The sequence below is a fragment of the Uranotaenia lowii genome, chromosome 2 (genome assembly GCF_029784155.1).
Source record: "Uranotaenia lowii strain MFRU-FL chromosome 2, ASM2978415v1, whole genome shotgun sequence".
Lineage (NCBI taxonomy): Eukaryota > Metazoa > Arthropoda > Insecta > Diptera > Culicidae > Uranotaenia > Uranotaenia lowii.
Genome location: NC_073692.1, coordinates 33,259,900 through 33,279,461, shown reverse-complemented (window position 1 = coordinate 33,279,461; position 19,562 = coordinate 33,259,900). Strand labels below are relative to the sequence as shown.

At 32.4% G+C, this 19,562-nt stretch overlaps 1 protein-coding gene across 13 annotated transcripts in view; it reads left to right on the top strand.

Annotated features, from left to right (window-relative positions):
- LOC129750037 (voltage-dependent L-type calcium channel subunit beta-1) overlaps positions 1-19,562 on the top strand; it is a 442,665-nt gene that overhangs the window by 372,775 nt on the left and 50,328 nt on the right. For 9 of the 13 annotated variants that reach the window (XM_055745235.1, XM_055745226.1, XM_055745223.1 and 6 more), the window contains 2 exons: positions 17,052-17,168; positions 17,470-17,508. In XM_055745235.1, coding sequence (XP_055601210.1) covers positions 17,052-17,168; positions 17,470-17,508 — 156 coding nt within the window. Of the gene's footprint in view, positions 1-12,917; positions 13,407-17,051; positions 17,169-17,469; positions 17,509-19,562 lie in introns of those variants that run through there. The other 4 variants (XM_055745227.1, XM_055745236.1, XM_055745228.1 and 1 more) reach the window with 2 other exon arrangements.

Below are 19,562 nucleotides of genomic sequence, written 5' to 3'. Positions count from 1 at the left end.
AAAAATGACAAAAATAACAAAAATGACAAAAATGACAAAAATGACAAAAAGTATAAATATTACTAAAATTTCGTAACAATAACTACGACTTTTTTTGAAAGTAGGGTAAGAAATAAAATAAAACTTCACACACAAAATGAATAGTTGCTCGTAAATTATTTTAGAATCCCTGAAGATGATGTCATAAGACATCGAAACGTCGGTTAAGAAATAAATTTCGTTTTTTTTCAATATAATTGGTCTGATTTGCAGTTAATAAATACACATTTCCCCGAATATTCGGTAAAATATTGATTTGGTCTAATTATTGAATAGGTAATATTCAGTATTCGGCCGTTGGCCGAAACCGCTACCTTTTGATTGGTACTTTGGTTAGTTGTACGAAACCAAAATCACTTCGGGCGGAAATCCAATTATGGGTAGATTTCACAGTTGTTTTTTTTGTATGTAGACTGCCATATGTTCCTTTTCCGCGATTTCTTTTTGCCCTTTTTTCGTCAATCCTAAATCCCAAAAGCAAATCCGATAGGGAAAGTCGTTCAAACACCATCAGGATTCCAGTTTGTTGAAGTGAAGAATGACAACCAAATCAGGTATCTACATTGCTTCTCAATGGTTTTCCTGAAAAATGTTACTGGGTTTCCTGACTACCCATATTACTGGTGCCAAAATCTAGAATCGAAAAACTCTTCATCTAAAGAGGTTCGACCCAATTCTGAGTTAGGAAGGATCACACATTCGGTGCCAAAAGTGATTTCCCGGTTGTGGGTTTTTTCTCTGTTGGAACGATTCTTTTAAAAAAAAAAAAAAGAAAAAGAAAACTGCAAAATTGCACATTGAGAACATTTCAACAAGCCTGTTCTCACCCATTTGGCCCCGGTTCAGGTCCGTTATTCTAAACTGGTGCAATTTGCCGGTGAATTATGATCGGTTCGGTGTGAGGAATCGTGTCACGTGCTTCATCGAGCGAGCTTTTATGTTTCCTCTCGTTTTTTTTTTTGGGAATTTCTTCACTTCTCAGAAACATGTGTTTCCGGTTTGAGATAAAAAACAAGTTCTTAAAGCTCTGGATTGCAATAAAAAAAACTTTTGGCACAGAAATACAGAAGAAAATGTCAAAAACCTTTAACCTCGGTATGATTAAAGCTAAAGTTTGCATTTTTCATCTCTAAAGAGGTACCTAAGCAATGAGTAAGGAATCATTTGACCTAGTAGCTGTTCATTTAAACCATGTAATTATCAACTCAATTGGAAATTAACCTTCCTTACTAGTAGGCACTCGAGCAAGGCATGAATCAACAAGGCAAAACTCGAACGCTTTCCGCCGAAAAGTAAATATTTGATGGCACGCAGCTATAAATAAAATTTGCGTTATTAATACCCACCACGCAAAAACACAATGACGACTATTTTTAACTCTAACCCACCATGACTGACTGCTGCTGGCCAGGGATACTACCTACTAGCTAGTAGGAAAAGTTAACAATCGAACCGGGGTGAAGGCAAAAAGGGAACAAAAAAAAACTGCAGAATGAAACGAGAAAAGTAGATTTACTAGGCATCCCAGCTTCATTGAACAATGGCGCTCCTCGATTTCCTATCGATTTGTATAGACCACACCAACAAGTTGTTTGCTTTCGATCGGTGCTTATAATGATTGCATTTCCATTGCTCACGGTTTGTTAATGTAAAAATAAACAAATTCATTCATGGATTATTTTTACTATTATTTCAGACGGTTCTTGGAAAGCTTATTTATAAATAACTTGTAGGAATTATTTTTATTGTATTGTAATGTGAATATTCATTAACATAACGGCTTAATCTACCAAACAGTAGCTTAGGGATTCGTTTGATTAAAATAATTTTATGAAATTTATGCCTTTTTAAAAATTATCCTGACATGGTTTTTATTGCCCATCATGTAAATTCTAGTTTTTTTTATAACTCAGATTTTTACTTTCAGTCCTCAGGATAATATTTGAAAAAAAAAACTATATGCTAGTAGACTGAGCCGATTTGGGGTCATTTTTGAATTTCTCAAACCCTGAGATGTAAAAACCCTCGTTTTGGTTCAAAACTCATCCATGATTTTTTGGAGAGTTTTTAAGTAACTAAGTAAATTTGAACTTTTAGGTCTGTATGGGAAAATTGAATATTTTGTACTGAAAAATCATCATCATTTTTGTTTCTTCTGTGGAACCAAGCCTGCTAATAGTTTTTGTGCCAATTTATAAAATCTCCAAAGGAAATTTTCGGCGGAACAACTTTGTCAAAGACTGTAATTTCGTATCTTATTAGACAAAAAAAGTATTAGCTGTTTAACAGGGCATGCCCCTTTTGGCATTGATCAACAATAAATTCAATTGACACCTCTGCTGGGTGCCTATTGAAGTGAACTTTATTAGAATTCCATCAGAAAGATTGATATTTTACAGTAAGCTTAAGCGTAAATTTTTGGTGGAAATGATGAACACAGAGAATACTTTTTAAGCTATGGCCAAGATTCGAACTCAAGACCATTACCATTGCACTGATACAGACGACTTGAGCTTAGACTGTTTTTTTTTTCAAATCCGGTATATCGGTATTTGTAATTGATAAAACCGATAAACCGGTAAAACCGGTATTTTTCCAAAGTATATTGAATTCATGAAAAGGTTTCGTGAAACTTTCGACTAATTGCAATAGTAATGGCATAAAATGCTTAGAGTTTATAATGCAACAGATTTAGCAACATTTTCAATTGAGAAAGATACCAATGTGCCTTTACATTTTTCCTTATTTAAATCTATCATCATCCTCATGATAATCATTATATTTATAATCATTATTTTTTTATTATAACTTCGCTGTGTGGTTGCCGAAATCATAGTAGTTTCATACAATTTTAAGCGAATTTTATTCCTGTACTCTGTAACACAGTATTCAGATCTATGATCAGATTTTACAAATTTTGTAAAAGTTTTTATAGTCTTTCATGAAAATGATATGAAATTTGATATACAAAAAGATTTGTTGATAAAAAAAATGACAAAACACAAAACATTGTCACAAAGTTTTTGGTTAATGCACAGAGTAACAGATTTTTGTTGTCCAAAATACGGATGTTTCCCTCGAAACTTCGATCCTGATCACATTCAGTTTGCCTTTCAAAAATTAAAACGAGGAAATAAGAAAAAAATCTATTAAAAATCTGATCCTTACGTTTTGTTGTTGTTATAAAAAAGTAGTTAATTTATAAAAACTTTGTAACTGCTTTGTCTGGAAAATGAAAGTACTTAAGGGGGGGGGGGGGGGGGGGGGGGCTAGGGTCTAACGGGTTAAAAAAAACACCATTTTCACAATTTTTTTCTAGAGCTATCGTTCAAACAAATGTATTCAAATTTTTTGCATTATACAAAGCATTGTTAAAAGAACATTTAGTAATTTTTTCGTAGAAATATATTGAAAAATGAGCCGGTGACGGAGCACTTTCGAGGATGCCTTTTAGAAAACAGGATTTGCGGTGGACACTGTATCTCAGCAAAGAATCATTTGAAGTCAAAAAATCAGAGCAAAATATTTTTAATAGATGTTTTTCTGGACCCCAACGTTTTTATTTAACTTAAACAATTTTTTATAAAATTTTTGTGGCTGTTTGAAGTAAAAACTACGATTTTTCACGAAAAAAATCCGCCATTTTTTATCTATAAAATCTCCCCAAAGTAAAAAAAAAACGTTGGGGTCTGGTATTTTTCATGTAGAAAATATGTTCCAAATTTGAAAAGAATCGGATAAGTAGTTTTCAAATGACGATGTCCACGGACTTTAAAAATGTGCTTTCGAGAAAAACGCGTTTGAAGTTTCTGCTCTTGCTTTCTTGCAGTATTAGATAGGAGGAGATAAAGGCCTATAATTTTTACAGTTTTGCTTCAATTGACTTGAAAATTTGACACAACATTCTTGAAATGTTTTACAATAAGAAAATAAAAAAATAAAAAAAATCGATTTTTTTAAAGTGCTAGACCCTACCATCCCCCCCCCCCCCCCCTAAACAGCATTGAAAATAAAGATAGCAGAGTTCCCTCAATCCCAAACACTATTGATACACAAATTTCATACAAACATTCAAAAATGTGTTTAAATGCTGACTCTGTTGAAACATTTTATATTTTAAAACAAACTAGGAAGTTTCTAATCAATTTCCAACACTTTTGGATTGAAATCTTAAATTTGTAAAAGCCCGGCATCGCTTAGAAAGATTTAGATGAAGATTGGCTTGTTTTTTTTCTTTTTTTGATGAAACATTTATATATCTTTTGAAAAAATTCCAACTTTTACAATGAAAAATATAGTGCTTATTGTGAAAAAATTTTATATATCCTGTAGCTGTATCTTTTTTTCAGTCGTTGTCTTTAAATCTAGTGTATGTAGTGTGCGTTAGTTGGATAGAAATTTCCTGAAAAAATACCAACTAAGAGAGAGATGGCAGCTTGTCAATGCTTTTTTGAAAGCAACTATAATTTTAATTAAAAACTTACAATTTACAACTACAACTATAATTTTGATTAAAAATCTCACATGAACCTTTCAGTAAGGTGTTTAGGGCTTGGATTTTGGAACTGATTGACCAAAGTTTGTGTATTTGTATTCAAACAAATTTGGTTAAAAAAAACTTCTACCTGTGTCAATTTTATTAGGCATAATGCCAAAGAATAGTGAAAAATTTACCGGAAATACCGGTTTTTTACCGTCCAAAAGGTATTTCCGGTATTCTGAAAATTGACGGTTTTACCGGTTTCGGTAAAACGTGGGTTAACCACCCTAATTGAGCTTTATCCACTACACCAAAGTCATTGGCTTAATTTTTTTTAACTCTGAGGGATCAATTATCACTAAACCAACCGGAAAATTATGGGAAATCTCTGAAAGAATATGAGAATTTTTAAATGGAACAAAACTTAAGGATTCTTTTGGTATCAATGGTCTCAGAGACTAATAAACCTTTAAATTCCAGATTTCCAAGAATCTTTAGGAGATTTAAAGAAAAATTTTCAGATACCCTACCATAACATAATGTTGAACCGAAAATGGATTCGTAAAAAAAAGGGAGAAATGGTGAAAAATTTTCCAAGCGATGGTTATCGAATCCTTCAATTTAGTTGACCAAAATTTCAAAAATGTTGAAAATCACAAATAAAAAAAATTACAAAAAATGGCGGAAAGGAAAACTTTGTCAGAACTTTTGAAAAAGTCGAAAATGTCAGAACATGATAAACTTGCACAAATTTCAAAATATAGAACATGTCAAACATGTCAAGCTATAGAAAAAAAAATGAACAAAAAGACAAAAATCACAAAGATAATAAAAATCATAAAGATGTTAAAAATGACAAAAATGATAAAAACGACAAAAATGACCAAAATGACAAAAATGCAAAAAATGGCATAAATGACATAAATTACAAAAATGACTAATATGATAAAAATGACAAAGATGACAAAAATTACAAAAGTGACAAAAATGACGAAAATGACGAAAATGACAAAAATGAAAAAAATAAAAAAAAACAAAAATGACAAAAATGAAAAAATGACAAAAATGACAAAAATGACTAAAAATGACAAAAATGACAAAAATTAAAAATGACATAAATGACAAAAATGACACAGTTGACAAAAATTACAAAAATGACAATGATGAAAAACTGAAACATATGACCAAAAAGACAAAAATAACAAAAATGACCGAAATGACAAAAAATAATAAAAATGACAAAAATGACAATAATGACCAAAATGACAGAAATAATAAAAATGACAAAAATGAAAAAAAAGAAAATAAAAGGTGGCAAAAATGACAAAAATGAAAAAAAAAATTACCAAATATGACATAAATGACAAAAATGAAAAAAAGACCAAATATGACAAAAATTACAAAAATGACAGAAATGACAAAAATTACAAAATTGAAAAAAATCAAAATTGACCAAAATGACAAAAATGACAGAAATGACCAAAATGACAAATATGAAAAAAATGACAGAAATGTTAAAAATGACAAAAACGACAAAAATGACAAAAATGACAAAAACGATAAAATGTGTTAAAATGCTGACTCTGTTGAAACATTTTATGTTTTAAAACAAATTAGGAAGTTTCTAATTAATTTTCAACTCTTTTGGGTTTTAATTTTAAATTTGTGGAAGCCCGGCAACGCTTAGAAAGATTGTTTGAAATTTGTGTATCAATATTTTTAGGGATTGAGGGAACTCTGTTATCTTAATTTTTGATACTGTTGAAGCATTTTCATTTTCCAGACAAAGCAGTAACAAAGCTTTTATAAATTTACAACTTTTTTATAGCTTGGCCTGTTTTTTTTATGAAACATTCATATATCTTTCGAAAAAAATCCAACTTTTACAATGAAAAATACAGCGCTTATTGTGAAAAAAATTTATATCTCCTGTAGCTGTATCTGACAAAAATGACAGAAATGACAAAAATAACAAAAATGACAAAAATGACAAAAATGACAAAAATGACAAAAATGACAAAAATGACAAAAATGACAAAAATGACAAAAATGACAAAAATGACAAAAATGACAAAAATGACAAAAATGACAAAAATGACAAAAATGACAAAAATGACAAAAATGACAAAAATGACAAAAATGACAAAAATGACAAAAATGACAAAAATGACAAAAATGACAAAAATGACAAAAATGACAAAAATGACAAAAATGACAAAAATGACAAAAATGACAAAAATGACAAAAATGACAAAAATGACAAAAATGACAAAAATGACAAAAATGACAAAAATGACAAAAATGACAAAAATGACAAAAATGACAAAAATGACAAAAATGACAAAAATGACAAAAATGACAAAAATGACAAAAATGACAAAAATGACAAAAATGACAAAAATGACAAAAATGACAAAAATGACAAAAATGACAAAAATGACAAAAATGACAAAAATGACAAAAATGACAAAAATGACAAAAATGACAAAAATGACAAAAATGACAAAAATGACAAAAATGACAAAAATGACAAAATGACAAAAATGACAAAAATGACAAAAATGACAAAAATGACAAAAATGACAGAAATGACAAAAAATGACAAAAATGAAAAAATGACAAAAATGACAAAAAATGACAAAAATGACAAAGTTGATAAAAATTAAAAAAATTACAAAGATGAAAAATGAAAAAATTACCAAATAGACAAAAATGACAGAAATGACAAAAACAACAAAAATGACAAGAATGACAAGAATGACAAAAATGATAATAATGACAAAAATGAAAAAAAATAAAAGGTGGCAAAAATGACAAAAATGAAAAAAAAAATACAAATATGACAAAAATGACAAAAAATGACTGAAATGACAAAAATTAAAAATGAAAAAAAAAGACCAAATATGACAAAAATGACAAAAATCACAAAAATGAAAAAAATGACCAAGATGACAAAAAAGACAAAAATTACAAAAATGACAGAAATGACAAAAATGACACAGTTGACAAAAATTACAAAAATGACAAAGATAAAAAAATGAAAAATATGACCAAAAAGACAAAAATAACAAAAATGACATTAATGACAAAAATGACAAAAAATAATAAAAATGACAAAAATGACAATAATGACAAAAATGACAGAAATAACAAAAATGACAAAAATAAAAAAAAATAAAAGGTGGCAAAAATGACAAAAATAAAAAAAAAAAATTCCCAAATATGACATAAATGACATAAATGACAAAAATGACAGAAATGACAAAATGCCAAAAATGGAAAAAGACCAAATATGACAAAAATGACAAAAATGGCAGAAATGACAAAAAATGACAAAAATGACAAAAATGACAAAAATGACAAAAGTGACAAAAATGACAAAAATGACAAAAATGACAAAAATGACAAAAATGACAAAAATGACAAAAATGACAAAAATGACAAAAAATGACAAAAATGACAAAAATGACAAAAATGACAAAAATGGCAAAAATGACAAAAATGACAAAAATGACAAAAATGACAAAAATGACAAAAATGACAAAAATGACAAAAATGACAAAAAAGACAAAAATGACAAAAATGACAAAAATGACAAAAATGACAATAATGACAAAAATGACAAAAATGACAAAAAATGACAAAATTTACAAAAATGACAAAAATGACAAAGTTGATAGAAATTACAAAAATGACAAAGATGAAAATTGAAAAAAATGACCAAATAGACAGAAATGACAAAAATGACAAAAATAACAAAAATGACAAAAATAGCAAGAATGACAAAAATGACAAAAATGACAATAATGACAAAAATGACAAAAATAACAAAAATGAAAAAAATTAAAAAATAAATAAAAGGTGGCAAAAATGACAAAAAAAACCAAATATGACATAAATGACAAAAATGACAAAAATTGACTAAAATGACAAAAATTAAAAATGAAAAAAATGACCAAATATGACAAAAATGACAGAAATGACAGAAATGACAAAAATAACAAAAATGAAAAAAATGACCAAAATGACCAAAATGACAAAAATGACAAAAATGACAAATATGAAAAAAGTGATAGAAATGTTTAAAATGACAAAAAAGACAAAAATGACAAAAATGAAAAAAAAGACAAAAATGACCAAAAAACAAAATGATTGAACGGATCCCTGTGGGTTTATTTGTAAACGTAACTTCAAGACCAATGATCTAATCTAAGGTTGCCTAAATTTTTTTCAGCGCGTAAAAACCTGGCAAAATCCGGGCATTCGATTTCAAAATTGACTACCAAAAATTCGGGAAATATCCGGAAAATTTTGGTCAAAACCCTGAAACTACTATACAAAAATCAAGAAAAAAAAATTGAAAAAAAAACATTTTCCATCAAAAGTCATCGACAGATTTCGAATGATATTTAAAGCTTCCAAAAAACCTACCATGATTATTTTTTTTAAACTTGCTCGAAAAATTTTTCTATGGAGGTATAAATGAAAAAAATTTACCGCACAATTTGTTTTTTTTTCAATTTATTTTCCAAATAAAGTGAAAAAATCCGGGCCAAATCTGGGCATTTTTCAATGAAATCCGAGCAACCGGTCCGAGCTGGACTGTTCCCAAATTTTGTATTAAATATCCGGGCAAACCCGGATGAAACCAAGCAATTTAGCAACCTTATTCTAATTTGAGGTTATCAAATTGCCCGGTTTTATCCGGGTTTGCCCGGATATTCAACACATAATTTGGGAACAGTTCAGAACAGCCCGGTTGCCTAAATTTCATTAAAAAATGCCCTGATTTATCCACTTTTTTTGGTAAATTAAACAAAAAAAACACATTATGTTATAATTTTTTTTAATCCATGCCTTCAAAACCAAATTTTTTGAGCAATTTTTTTTTCAATTTTTTGTCTTGATTTTTGTTGAGTAATTTCTAGGTTTTGTCCAACTTTGCCGGTATATTGCCCAAATTTTTGGTCGTCTATTCTGAAATCAAATGTCCGGATTTTTATATTAAATTGCTCGGATTGGACCGGCTAGGACACATGCTGAAAAAATTTCTGAAATCTTATTTCAACCACTCAACACGGGATTCTCCATGAGGTACTGAAGCCGTGCACAACGAAGCACTCTGGTCCAGATAGATTCATAGCTTCAGCAGGCTACCATCTGTAAAAGCTGTTTTTTCGCTTTTAGGGCTTCGGGGTCAAGAATACTTGCCTGCCAAACTCACAAGCCTATACCTAAAGGACCACCCAGTGTAGAACATCTTGTAGGAAAAACTCTCAGCTTCCGCGGTAGCTTCCCGAATCCTGTTATCACAGTAGGGGAGGGAGAGGCGGACTAAGTAAATGCGCATACTAAGAATTCTTATTTTCTCCAATAGATAGGTGTAAAAAATATATGAACATGAGCAGAAATATGTTTTTTACACATTGGAGCATTTTTTATATTGAAATTTCTTACAGTTTTGAGAAAATGACTCTAGGGTCTAAAAAGCTTCGTTTTAGTTCAAAACTTATTCATGTTTTTTTGCATAATTTGTAAGCAACGTAAATTTGAACTTTTAGGTTTGTATGGGAAAATTGAATATTTTGTACAAAAAATCAGCATCATTTTTGTTTCTTCTGTGGAACCGAGCCCGCTAAAGGGTTTTGTGCCATTTTAAAAATTTATAAAGTAAATTTTCCGCTGAACAACTTTGTACGAGACTTCGTATCGTATTAGACAAAAAATTTAATAGCTGTTGTATGGGGGCAAGTCTTTTAGCAATGGGAAACTATAAATTCAATTGACATCACTGCTGGATACCTAGCGAGGTATTGCATGACATCTTTCCATAAAATTCTTCGCGAGGCATCAGCAGTGATGTCAATTGAATTTATTGTTTATCAATGTCAAAAGACATACCTCTGTTAAACAGCTAATAACTATTTTGCCTTATATGGTACGAAGTTTTGGTTTTCGACAAAATTGTTAAGCGTAAAATTTCCTTTAGAGAATTCATAAATTTGCACAAAAACCATTAGCAGCTCAGTTCCACAGAAGAAACAAAAATTATGTTTATTTTTCACCTCAACATTTTCAATGTTCCCGTACAAACCTAAAAGTTCCAATTTACTTATGTAAAAGCTACTTAAAAATTCTGCAAAAAATCATTGAAGAGTTTTGAACCAAAACGAAGCTCTTTAGACCCAGGATTTGAGAAATTAAAAAATTACCTCAAATCGACTCAGTCTAATGTGGTATACGAACGTTGCATCTAACCCCGCTGTTCCATGATGCCTCGTTTGACGATTTAACCTGTAGATTTTTTTTACATCTAAACCGCGTTAAGGAATGTACCTACATGAAACTGATATAATATTAGAGATGTTTTGCGATCCAAGTTATGTATACTTTTTTGATGTAATATCAGCACACTGGTTTTTGCTGTGCAGATTTATAAAACAGAATTTCGATCTTCGGTATAAACTTTTTTGCAAAAATATAACAAATCTGGTCAGCTACTCTAAAAAAATAACATACAGGCAGGGCCGTAGGAAGAACCGTCTCATGGGGGGGGGTTTTGGTGACTAATTTTCACCTATGATTTTTTGCCCAACAATGCACGAATACAATCAAAAACATATTTTGTTTGTAACTTTACCATTATTCAATTTTATGTACTTTTACATTAAAAGTTTTAGTATTAAATCGTGATTTTAGTAAATTGATCCCAAACCATAAAAGTGAGCTAAATTCACTTTCTTTGGCGGTTAAAAACTTCAAATTTGTTACAGAGTTTGGTAGATCAAACTGAGTTGATTCGAGCATAAAAAAATTTTTTTTAAGATAACCTGCTTCCATTTCTTAAAAAAACTTATTTTTGACTCAAATCAAACTCTTTTGGAAATTCAAAGATTTTAAACTTATTTGTTTGTAAGTAAATCAAATTTACAACAAAAAAAGAGATACACATTTTTCGGTTCTAATTTGCTTGATGCAAACTTGAATCAAATGAATGATTTTAGTTAGAAATTTGGGTAAAAAAATAAGCAATATTAACACAATACGGACCAAATACAAAATATCTCTTTTTCGCTAGCCGCTAGTATGCTCCATTGAAAAGCATAATTCAAATGTTATGAATCTAATAATAAAACCTCATTCTAATAAACTTAACATAAATTACCAACTCAAATATATTAAATTAGCAGATTTTGTCTACTGGTTCCTGAACTAATAAAATGCCGAATTTTGGTGTCTGACGGCTTAGATTTTCTCGCGTTTCTTAATTTGAAAATATTGTTAAACAATACATCGGAAAATTTATGCAGATTTTCTTGGTGAAGATCAGATACATGTTTCTTTAACAGCAAATATTTTTCATAAATAATCAATTCCATAATGATAATCCTGTGGATGATTTTTTTATGGTTTTTCCCATAAAACAAAACTTAGAAAATTAACTTAAATTCTACATTTTATTTGTGATTTTCAGTGGAATGGTGTGTATGAACTAATTTTGATTAAAAATTAGAAGTCTGGAAATTCAATTGATAAGCAATCTTAAATTCATGATATCTTGAATTCCTAAAAAATTTAATTCGATTGTAAAATTAATTTGCTAGCTATATCTTTTTTCTAAATTTTGAATTTGCGTACTGAATCGGAATTCTGAACTTGAGTTGAATAATTGAGCTTTGAATCTGTATTCGAATTTCTTTACGATTTCTGAAATGTACAAAAAAAATACCGAATCCTAATACCAGACCAAAATTTATGAGCCAAGTTTTGTAGTTCAGGTTAACTAAATATTCACTAAATATTTAAATTATTTATTTTTTATCTGTATTGAAATATGAATTTCAAAATGAATCTGCAATTTCAAAGCTTCAAATGTTTGAAATTTGTGTAAAAATTAAGTTAAAGAACTTCTGATTTGTTTATAAAAGATTTTTTTATATATATTTGGAAACTATGAAAATGCAATTGATCTCGAAAAAGATGATTCAAATTTAATATGATATGCGAAACCAAATTTTAACCAGAATTTCAAAGCAGCTTTTGATTTCAAATTTCTTATGGTTATTCGAACTGAAAATCAAGAATCCTGAACTGGATACAAAATCCGAAATACGAAAGTAGAAATAAAATTTTGGTATTGGGAATTATGGAAACAGATTATCCAAAATGAATTTAATTTACTTAAAAATTTAATATTCAGACCTGAACTTCTATGAACAAGTGAGAAAATTTTGAAAAAAGTGAAGCAGAATTTTGAGCTTGGGATGAGTTTTTGAGGTTTCGACATTAGTTTTTCGTCTAGATTGTTACTCTTGAATAACCTTACTCCATTATCATAATTTGATTCTGAATTTAAAATTACAAGCGTAGAGAAGAATACCTCGCTTGCTTTTTTGGATCCTCATGGGGGGGGTTTAACCCCCAAAACCCCCCCGTTCCTACGGCCATGCATACAGGCATATTAAAAGAGTACAGACAGCACCTTCTAAATGAATTACGAGACCTAGAGTATTCCCTCAATAATTCTGTACGTATAGGTAGACAGTTTTTCCTGGGTACATTCAAACCTTTTCATAGATTACATCACACCGCCGAAGGTAGAAGAAAATACGAAACACAGAATATGTAATGTAATAGAATGAAAAAAAAACCGTAGACTGGACATTAGACATTGTCACCAATTCTTGGACACCTGAAACGGAGCACGTTAGTCGGCTTGCTTTCGTTGCGTTCGGTGGTATTTTTTCCTCGACACTTGTCCGCGCTTGAGGCTTCGACAAAGCGAATCTCCAATCGATACCGATAAAGTGTCATGTTCATAAGTTTGATTTGCAAACGGATACTCAAGTTTTTCAAACCTAGACGACGTTACAATCATATTAGGCGGGTATGTTCAAAGTTCTGAAGGAAATTTTAACGATTTTAAATGTAATCAAAGCAATCCCTTTTTTCGATGGCTCTTATTAAGTAGAATAGGCGATGGAAGCGCTGCCGAATTTGGGTGATGGTTTTGCATTAGTGCAAGTGGGATGCAGCTAAAATTTCACCCAAGTTTTGACAGATCTTACAGGTTTTTCTTAAGGAGAGAAAGAATAACTTTTCGATTCCATCGCCCATTATTGAACCATATAGGCTCACAACACATATTAAGTTTAAATTTACAATTTGATTCGATCAATTCAAGTTTTCCACTCTCCAGTGTTAATTGAAGTATTTCAAACTGTTTGCAACATCCTGGAGATGTTGGTGAAACTATAAACAAAATTTGAAAGCATGTGAGGAATCCATCAAATTCTCGTAAAAATGTTTGTGGTCGAAAAAAGGCCAGTTTATTGCCGTCGTCCGTTGGCATGCTGTCGAAAAACAAATCATTTCCCCGACGCTCTCGGGTGTCCTATGTATGTAGGTCAGTCATTCATGATGGCAAACTTCAAAACCGGAAGTGGAATATAGTACAAACAATCAGTTTCGGGGTGCACGTGTTAATGGGTGGAACCGCATGTGGAAATACTCGGAGAAGAAAAAGTAGCAGCAAAGCTAAAACCCGGATTCGCGTGAAATAAATGGTTTTTGAATGATGTGGCAATGCGTTAACGGAATCGGAAACAAAAACCAACAAACGACAATCGCGGAATGTGAGAGTCCACTATTCTGGCTAGCGTGCTGAAAAAGTTGCATTTTAATGAATAAATAAATGTGGGGCATTAATATCGTGAGTTGATATATTGAACTGAGCCGAGGTCAGCTGAACATGTGGAAAAAGTTTATTCCATTTTCCTCAATGGGTGACACCGAACTGAGCTACTGTACGCAAACTTCTTCCAAAATTTAGGGAAAATAACTCAGGGTTCTATTCTCTATTAATTTTTATTCGATAATGTGTTATACCTTCTGTCACTCAAATATTTTCATGCGTGTTTCAACATGAAAGGCGTGAACTTGAACTTATGATGCATGCTAGCTACATTCTTCACTTACCTACGAAGCTAGCATATTTGCATATGCTAATGCAAACAGAAAAATGTGAGGTGCCATTTTATGGAAACTTTTAATAATCAGCGGCAACTCGTGCATTCAGATGCGACCTAATTGCACTCATCCATCTTCTTTGAGGACTTTAACACGAATGGAAATAGTGAGCAATTAGTCATCAACAACACAATGAATCCCAAGGAATTTATGGAAAAAATTAGCCTCTAAAGTCTGTTTCACATAGAATCTGGTCGCATCTTTTCATTTACTGCAGCGCCCCTAGTTGTCACATCGCGAATCTATTGACAGCGTTTTGAACCGGATGGTTTGTTTACTTAGTGGTGAAAATTTCATCATGATTGAAGCAGTCAGTCAAAAGTTATCGACGATGGAACGCGAAAGGCGAGAGAAAATTCTGCACACTCACGTAGAGAAACCGACGTGGTCAGGGGTAAAGATCGCGAAATCCCTGAAATATCCAAAATCGACTGTAAATTCGGTACTGCAACGTTACCGGGAGACTCTTACGGTGGATCGAGCAAAACAAACCATGCGTAAAAGTGGAACATTTGACCAGAAGCTGCGAGCAAAGGTAATTCGATCAGTTCACAATAATCCTGGAATCTCCTTGCGTGATTCGGCGAAAAAGTTCAAGACGAACCACAGTACAGCTCGACGAATTTGTGTGCGAATAGGCTTGCGATCGTATCATGCAAGCAAACACCCCAATAGGACGCTGAAACAAAACCTGGTTGCCAAAACCAGGGCAAGGAAGTTGTACGAGAAAGTGTTGACCAAGTACAACGGATGCATTTTGATGGACAACGAAACTTATGTCAAAATGGATTTTGGACAAATACCCGGTAACAAATTTTACCTTGCGAAGCGTAAAGGGAATGTTGCGGGTAGATTCAAGTTTGTTTTCGCAGATAAATTTGCTCGTAAGTTGATGATTTGGCAAGGGATCTTTAGTTGTGGGAAGAAGACTGAGATTTTCATCACTGGGGACACAATGAATGGAAATGTTTACAAAGAAGAATGTCTCCAGAAGAGGGTTTTGCCATTCATTCGGTCCCACAAAGGTCCGGTGAAGTTCTGGCCGGACCTGGCAAGCTGCCACTACAGCCGGGGTGTCGTTAAGTGGTATAAGGAGAACAAGTCGATTTTGGAATGCATCCCTCGAAACGTCAAAATCAAAATGTTCGGAGTAGCGGTTGAATGTCTTGATTACACCAATAAGTGCTGTGTTAGCCCCATAATTATTCAAACGAAGAGGGACGCAGAGCTGGAACTCACGATTTCTCAAACCACGTGGTCGTATGTTGAGTTGAAGACCTTCCAACAGTGCGGGACAATCAGTTCTGGATGAAAGCAAATCAGCTACGACAGAGGCTCGTGCGGCGGTCCTGCGGGCTTGCAGCGTGTCAATGTCGATTAAGCGACAGCGGCTCTCGTAGCTGGGAAGTCGGAACGGGTCTTGCCAGCTCAGGTGTCGAAGGGTGAATCTCATAAAACGCCGTTGGATAGTCTCAATACGCTCGGAGCCGTTTTGGTAATAAGGGCACCAGATAGCAGAGGCGTATTCAAGGATCGAACGAACCAAACTGCAATAAAGACTCTTTAAACAGTAAATATCTTTGAAGTCTTTCGCCATGCGGAACAGTAGACCTAGGCTTCTAGAAGCTTTATCGACGATGTAATTGGTGTGAATCTTGAAATCCATCCGTTTGTCAAGAATGACACCAAGATCTTTCACGTGCTCAACTCGAGCAATAGCCTCGTCGCCGAGAAGATACACTGCATTTGATGGAAGCCGCTTACGGGAAAAAGAAATTGCTGCGCATTTACTACGATTTAAGGGCAGACAATTGACATCGCACCAGGAGACGAAGAGGTTGAACTGGTCCTGCAGGAACTTGGCATCGTCAGGGCCGGAGATGGGATAAGGTCGTCTGCGTAAACTAGTTTTGGTCCATCGAGGAGCAGCAGCACGTCGTTATTTCTTTGCGGAGAAATGATCTATTTTATCCGACCAGATTCTATGTGAAACAGACTTTATCTAGAAATATCAACTACTTTAACCTTACCGAAGCGATGCCATTTGACGTCTGTGCAATTTTGAAATATTAAGGTTAACCAATTATGGACGAAATGAATTCTATAACCCTTTGATCTCTCGTGTAAGCTGGTCGATCAAGTTTCTTCATATTTTGACTTTGATACTAAGAACTTTAATTTAAAGAATAGAATAAGCTAAAATCAGTCTGTTTGATATTGAGTTGTCGTAGACCGTGAACAATAAATAAAATAAATGTACGAACATATTTGTGGTAACATAAAATCGTCAAGAAGTATTTTGGTGTAGTGCGAATAGAATCTTGCGTTAGGCAAGCAACAAGTTTTAAATAAGATAAATATTTTTTGAATAGATTTGTTGTTATTTAAAAAAAAAAAGTTCAATTAAATTGCAACCGCTAATTTTTATAGTTTACAGTTGATTATTTCTTTAAAACATTTTACTAAAATATGTTTCCCTTTTTTTTATTCCCTCCACCAACAGGGTTCAGCGGATTCCAATTATTCTCAACCATCGTCCGATCTGTCGCTAGACGAGGAAAAAGAATCGCTTCGGCGAGAGAAGGAACGTCAGGCCTTAGGCCAGTTGGATAAAGCGAGGGTAAGTTGTCTCTGAAGTCTACAGTTTTTTTTCAACTTATTTCTCATAGAATACAGTCCATAAATTTTTCCCCCGACAAGCCTGCGTCAAAGAAAATTTCTTTTTTTGTCTGGGACTCTTCACTATTTAGAATTGGTCTTGAAATTATTAATACTTTATTGGGGATAGAATTCGAGTTTTAATATCAAATCCAAATTTTAAAATAATTTATTTTAAAAAGAAGAGTGAAGAGTCCCTCGAAGACGAGATCAATCCAACCTAATGGCGGAACTCCATTTCATTTCATTTCAACTTCACGCAGGCCAATGAAACTGGACCATTCAAATTTGAAGATTCAGAAGTAAGGGCTCGCCACTGTTTCTTTCTCACCCTCTCTCTCTCTCTCTTTCTCGTTATTTATTGTTAATCAAGTTCCAATTATGTTACTTATTTCATAAATATTTCGAAAAGTCACCACGCGCTTGCGTTCGCTGAAAGGCGCCACCATTTATGATCGTTAACTCATGCATTTCTTTCCAGTTGTTCTCACTTTTATACTATCTCTATTATATTTAATCAAATTTATAGTTTTTCTCAAATTCTTGTTGTTACATACTTCAGTTTCGTTGAATTTTTTTTTGAATAATTTATAGTCCATGAAATATTTTACCCTTTTTGAAGTAAACTATACTATATTGTTGATTTTGTTTATTATCATCTTTTGTTTGCTGCACTCAAAAATAAACAAAAACAGTTGTTCAGTTATAGCACCTTCTTTCGTTTCAAGCCTTTTATGCACTGTTTACTATTCCAGTCTGTTATTACTTTCATATATAATTCATTCACCTCCTTGTTGTTAACTGAAAAATTACTTAAGGCCTTTTAAAAGCCAACAAATTAGGCTTAGCGGATAGAACTCGAGTTATCTTACCCAGCAATGATGAAATCTAATGAAACCGACTGTTTTCAAAATGTTTTAACCAACGGGGGATAAATGAAAGGTTCAGAATCCGCCATGTTGTTTGCTTCGTTGCGTTTGTTTACCTTCAATACATAGAACAGCTGAGATCTAAGCTTGCCTTACCTTTTTAGTGTGAGGCTTTAACACAGATGGTTTGTAAACAAAGAGTTTTATCAACTCCAAACCTTTTTTGATATTTTTTTTAAAATGAAAGAGAATGTCTTACTGGAAGCGCCAATGTGGTCTCTAGCAGATAAGCTGGTACGAGGCTGATTTTAGTATGCCAGGCGTATTGGGTTCCATTCCCGGTATCGGCAAGAAAACTTTTGGGTTTGAATCCTATAACTTGCCGACAGGTAAAATGTGTTTCCACTAAATAGGTAGTCAGAAAAATATGCTAAATATTTCAGAGAGAATTCATCTGATTCATCTATTATATTCATAGTTTAATGCCTGAATTTAATTATACAATTGTAGTTGAATCTAACACATTTAATGTTGAATCAATCATACAATTGCAGTTGAATCTTTAATATTCATAGTTGATTACATAAAGTCAATCAGCAGTGTATAGTTGAATCTATTTTATTTATAATTGAATACGAAAAAATCAACTACACTTTAATAATTAATATTAATACCTTAAACAATAAGAACAACTGTTGTCTTTTTTCTCCGTGATGCATGCGGAGTGGATTGCCATCTTTTGAAGGTCTCTGAAGGTTGGATGCCTTCCTTCGACGAACCATCGGTCGTGGAACCCTAGAAGAAATTCGAAGGACAAGCCACACAGACATAGGCAGGACGTTTCTACCGTTGGGGGAACCCATATATACATACAGACATACAAGAAACAGAATGTCTTGTTGGAGCCTTTTCTGTGACTCACGTGACTTGTCAAATTACACCTCGTAGTACAGACGCCAGTAATCCCCAGGTCTGGAAATTATTTGCTGCAGCATTTTAACAGCATTTTTAACTGTTCGACAAAAAAACTGAGCACTTTTTGAAAAGGGTTGTAACCATTTAAGATGAAAACTCGTGCCGGAACCAAACTAAATCAGCAAAACTATTATTTTACAAATAAGGTATGCTCAGTTTGATGAAATTTGTAAACCTGTTCAATGCTAAAATTTCTTAAAGCCTTTAAAAAAAAATACGCTGCTTACTTTACTGAATCTCTGAATATCTGAAATATTACAGTTCATTACCATAAGAAGTACATCATTCCATCTGAATATTTGTGTTCAATAGTTAATTTTTGCTGTAAAAATCTGGTGCTAATGAATATGTGGCAATGAAAAATATTAGACTTGCAAAAACATGAAGTTTTGATGCGTAACGCATGAGATCTTAGTAAAGCATATGCAAAACTTTGTTACAGCACAAGACGCGAACGATGAAGGGTCTCTTTCAAACTCTCTATGAGGAACGAGTATGATTACTCAGTCATG